General features: G+C 38.0%; 1 protein-coding gene across 1 annotated transcript in view; it reads left to right on the top strand.

Annotated features, from left to right (window-relative positions):
- The first annotated feature begins 2,829 nt into the window (after window positions 1-2,829).
- tubb6 (tubulin, beta 6 class V) overlaps window positions 2,830-5,156 on the top strand; it is a 33,226-nt gene continuing 30,899 nt past the window's right edge. Inside the window, exon 1 of the mRNA XM_050056503.1 lies at window positions 2,830-2,960. Coding sequence (XP_049912460.1) covers window positions 2,904-2,960 — 57 coding nt within the window. The 5' untranslated portion in view covers window positions 2,830-2,903. The remainder of the gene's footprint in view (window positions 2,961-5,156) is intronic.

Below are 5,156 nucleotides of genomic sequence, written 5' to 3'. Positions count from 1 at the left end.
TCACAGCCAATGTGTAAAGATGTGTGTATATATTAATATATATAGTTTCTAGGTGATCTCATCTCATGTTACTCTGTGGTTTTTATTAAAGGTAGGATCTGGAGGATTTTCAAACAAAACAAAATATAGACATATACAAATGAAATCCTGCTTAATAATCACCTATGGGCTTCTACTCATATGTGGCAGTGACTCTGTTTGCAGAGCTCCTGCCCTTTAACTGTATTTTGATGTTTTTGTGAGCTCGGACAGCTTCTGGGCGGAGATTTCCCCAGCCAATGAGAGAGCGCAGGTGCCGTGCCCGAGCGTGTCCGAGCGTGTCCGAGCATGCACCAGCGCGAGCCTTGCCTGAACCTCTTCTGTGAAGCCTTCTTCCGTACCTCCGGGCTCTGAACACCCGGGAGAGTTGAGCCTGATAGGAGGGGCCAAATTTGAATGTGTGTTTACAAACAGCAACTGGAAAATCCTCCAGACCCTACCTTTAACTTGTTGCCAAGTGATTAGCCAGTGATGGAGTGGGCAAATTTTATACACTACAACTTCATTATTTTCTGTTTGTTCCACCTGTCATGTGATTATCTGGGCCATATGATGGCCTCCTATTGGTCCCTGCAACTATATAGGTGGGACCATACATTTGTTGTATGTTTTTAAAGCCCTGACTCGCTTCCTCGCTTGTTTTCTATATTTTTGGAGTGCTTGGATTGCCTTCCTATGTATCTTGATGAATTTGTTCATTTACATTCTGTGAGAGGCTGCTGCACCTGTTGCATTGTGCCAGTGCCAGAAAAAAATGTTGGTATTGTGCATTTCTGCAAACCCAGAATATGTGACATTTGTATGTTTCATATGTATCATACCAATGTTTCTAAAGTGACCTAGTATATGAGCTGACTTTGTCATCAGGAGGTGGAGGTGATGGTGAGTGGTGTGACACCTAACAGAGACCAATAAACAACAAAACTTTTTTTTTTCTTTCTTTTTTTTAGTGAGTCATTGCTGTGTTTCCAGGGACAAAGCGTGGGTATTGTTTTTTTTATGAAGACATTGTTGCGTTTCCAGCTGGGATAGTCCTACAAAAAATAAATACCTAAATACTTTAAAAAGGTTTTTTTTGTTTGTCTCTATGAATTTTACTCTGTGGAATTTTTTGAATGTTTATACAGTGGTAAATGGTGGTAAATATGTTGAACAATTCTTAATTTTGTATGTTTTGGGGTTTTTTTTGCCTGCCAAGAACTGGGTGGGAAACTGCTGCATACATACAGGAATAAATAAAGTTGTATTGCAGTGAATTGGGTTTAAAGATAATTCTTTAGTCCCAGAGAAGCTCTTGTTAGCATCCATCAAAAATCATCAAAATAATTATCAAAGGAGCATACACAAAAAGCTGAACTTCAAAAAAAGAAACAACTGCGTTTTAGCTAAATTAACAAATATAGAAAAAAATCTTAATATGAATCTTACAAAAGTAAAAGTATTGTTATGGTCCCTTGCTAGGAGCAGCTAGCCTACTCTCACTCCCAACTTGTCAAATATCGTCGCTTTGTCTGTGATTTCAGCATCTCACACAGACAGGCAGAGGCAACTTTCGCAGTGGTATGATATGCACTAGGTGTGTTAGTTTTAGAGGCAGCGGGCAATAATCCAAGTCATCAAATACCACCACTTTGTCAGTGGAGTGGGCGCTAAGAGACACGCAGAGAGGCACGATTCGTACCACCGGTCACCAGCAGTTTGTAATGCAGCTGGCAACTACCATGATATAAATAGCGAGAAAGTCCTTATAGGGTGGGTGGGTCAAACAAACTCCAGACTTTCACACGGGAGCCTGCTGCTCAGTTCCCATGTGGCTTGTAAGTCAAATCAAGGTGTTTTTTTTCCCCTAAACCTAACCATATGCATTTGTTGCTTAAACTCTTGGAAGTTAACCCAAAAACAAAGTGTTTTACTGAAGTTGTAAGTTTATTTTGGCAAAGACTGTGTGCATGGAAGGAGCATAAATTGCCATGCCGTCTCTAAATGTCCAAAACAGACGCTGGAGGGTACCTATGCCTCATATTTAGATGTGTAGGTCCACTGACAAAGAAGTGGTATTTGACAGTTTGGGATGAGAGCATGTTGGAGCAGGATGGAAGCCTTATGTAACAGTATGGACATTGATGATTAGTTGCAAGAGAAACAATTGTATTATTATATATACATATATATTTTTATTTTGTTACATTTTTTAATGTAACAAATGTAATGTAATGTTTTTAATTTTCATTTGTCTAGTATATGCTTGTATATTGATATGGTTTGTTTTTGAAACTCTAATAAAGAAAGGTTAACAAAAAAGTATTGTTACCACAATGAAAATGAGCTTTATTAGTTGGACAGTTTTAATGAGCCAGGTGACCAGTTGACTTTCTGCCTCCAGAATAAGATAAGATATACTTTACTGATCCCCCAGAGGGGAAATTCAAATATCACAGCAGCACAAGACAAAACAAAACAAATTAAATAGAATAAGATTAAAGAGAAAAATAAAATAAAATGAAATAATAGTAAATAAATAAAAAGATAAAATAAAATAAAGTTGCTACATCACAAAATTGCTACATCAGATACTGTACACACTTTATTAAGTAGTATCAGCGTGAGAATGAAGTACTAAACGTAGCAACAATGATAGTAGCAGTAGTGGTATTTCTGTGGGACAAATAAAACAAAGAAAGGTTTTATGCTGACTGGAACAAATTGAGCCCACGGGTGGCCCCTGTGGGCGTGGTCTTGTGAACGCGCGTGAGAGGAGGAGGAGGCCGGCCGCGCGCTCCGTTAAACAGACGCACATCAGCCCCTAGCAGCAGACAGACAGCAGAACAGCAGCGGAGAGAGACACACCGACAAAAGGAGGAAAGATGAGAGAAATCGTTCACATCCAGGCCGGACAGTGCGGGAACCAGATCGGGACCAAGGTAGAGTCTGAAGCTTTTCTGTTTGATGGGTGTTAGTGGTTCTCTGCAGTGAGTTTACATACTGAAGCATTCTTATTAGGCTATTCATTTAAATATTGAATACTCTAAAAAGTAGTTTCTTGTACTGTAACATTCTCATAGCACGTGTTCAGCTGTACCTAATAAACAGAACAACAAGCAAAACATTTCCCAAACCAACCAAACTTTATTTTATGATCACAAAGTTTCCAGATATTTCAGGCTGAATTTTGAGTAACTTTAGAATATAATGTTCAACGTGTGCCCTGTTTCACTCAGTGTAACACTGAAAAGATTGCAAAAATATCCATTCTGTTTCATTAAAGTAACAATCGAAGATTTTTCATTTAAATTAATACATGTTAAAGGTTAACTCTGGTATTTTTCAAGATGGATTTTTCATGTTTTTGTGTCAAAGTGACTAATGGGCTCAACAGCACTCTGAGCATGTTTAGTCCATGTTTGTGTTTATGTCCAGTAAGAGTGTTTGTTTTTGTCGCTGACAGTCTCGGATTGTTATTTTAAGCGTCTGACAACATGTTGGAAACGATCCTTACTCCACACTTTAGTGTGTAGAGAGCCAGCATATTTTCACATCTAACTGGGTAAATTAAGGGTTTATTTTAACCAAACAAGTGTTAGTTCGTCTTTCCACTGTTCCAGCAATCACCAACATGGCTTTTGTTTTATTCTCTTTCTGTCAATTTTCAATAAAGTCTAATTTACAATGATAAAATTACTGTTTATTTAAATGGAGTCTGGTGGGTTTGACGATGGTGATTTCGGGGCTGTTTCTGTTAAACAAAAAGGATTTTTCTCTCTAACAGAAGGTATATCTCTGTAGAGATCCTTTCCATAATGTTGACACTTAGAATAACAACCTGAGCCTGTCAGTGACAAAAACAAACTTTTAGTACATTGATGTACATTAATGTACATTGACGGTGCTCAGTTGCCTGCGATGATTACACTGCAGCTTTTTCTTTCTTGCTCAGTACTGGACCAGCTTCAAAAATGGTTGTTAAGAATAGATGAAAACAGAGTCCAGATTATAAAATACAGAAGCTATCCGTCAAGTCACTGTCTGTCGTTCAGTGAGGTAACATAATGGTAACTGAGTCTGTGGCCCACTGATGAAAGCACATTTGCAGTATTAATAACTGTGTGTTTGTGGCGGCAATCCAAAAAAATCACAAGTGGTGCACAGTTAGTCCGTCACCTAGCAGTGGTTGGTCCACGGGAAAAGGTCGGCGGAGCTAACACAACAGACTCACTCTTCAACTCACTTGTGTGTGAAGCAGCGTACTGTGTTTTTTCTGGTCTTTGCTAGCCTTGCAAGTAAATGGATACTATGGCCAAACGAGAAAAAGGAAGAGAAGAGCAATGACTACAGATGATGAAAATTAAAAAACAAGTGCATAATAAAAAACTGAAGTACTGCTTATCACCAAAGAGACCAAAACAGAGATTTTCAAGATTCTAACTTTAAGGCCAGTGCAGCCAGCACTCCCATTATGGTATAATACTTAATTAGTGTAACTGTGCAACAACAGGATAAAACACAACAGGTATGTGCATCATATGAGTATAATATAATCTATACGAAAGTTGTTAAAAGTAGATATTGACACAGGGCCACAAAATTAACTAATAATTTTAACTGTCATTTTATAAACAACTTTGTGTAAGAGTTAAAAGTGCACTTCATTATTATTGTTGCTAAGCTCTATTTGTTTTTTTATTCACCATTTTAAATTTCTGATGAGTATTTATCAATTTTATCTTTATGAGTTATTTTTATCAACTGTTACTTTTAATGTTTCCTTTGGAAAGCTGCACATCGCCTCTTCTGTACCTCCTGGGTTTCTGTAACAAGTACCATCTGCCCCTCACAGTGCCATTTGCATTGCTGCGGGAACAGAGGTGCAGAAATAGGAGATCAGAAGGCAATTAATATTCCACATAGTCTTCTGCAGGAGAAAATAGATGCCAGAAAATCAATCAATCAATCAATCAATCAATCAATCAATCAATCAATCAATCAATTTTATTTATAAAGCCCAATATCACAAATCACAATTTGCCTCACAGGGCTTTACAGCATACGACATCCCTCTGTCCTTAGGACCCTCGCAGCGGATAAGGAAAAACTCCTTTAAGGAAAACCCCTTTAATGGA

Source organism: Epinephelus moara, chromosome 11 (assembly GCF_006386435.1).
Source record: "Epinephelus moara isolate mb chromosome 11, YSFRI_EMoa_1.0, whole genome shotgun sequence".
Classification (NCBI taxonomy): Eukaryota; Metazoa; Chordata; class Actinopteri; order Perciformes; family Serranidae; genus Epinephelus; species Epinephelus moara.
The sequence above is the reverse complement of the archived record's forward strand: the minus strand, read 5'-3'. Positions and strand labels throughout refer to the sequence as shown.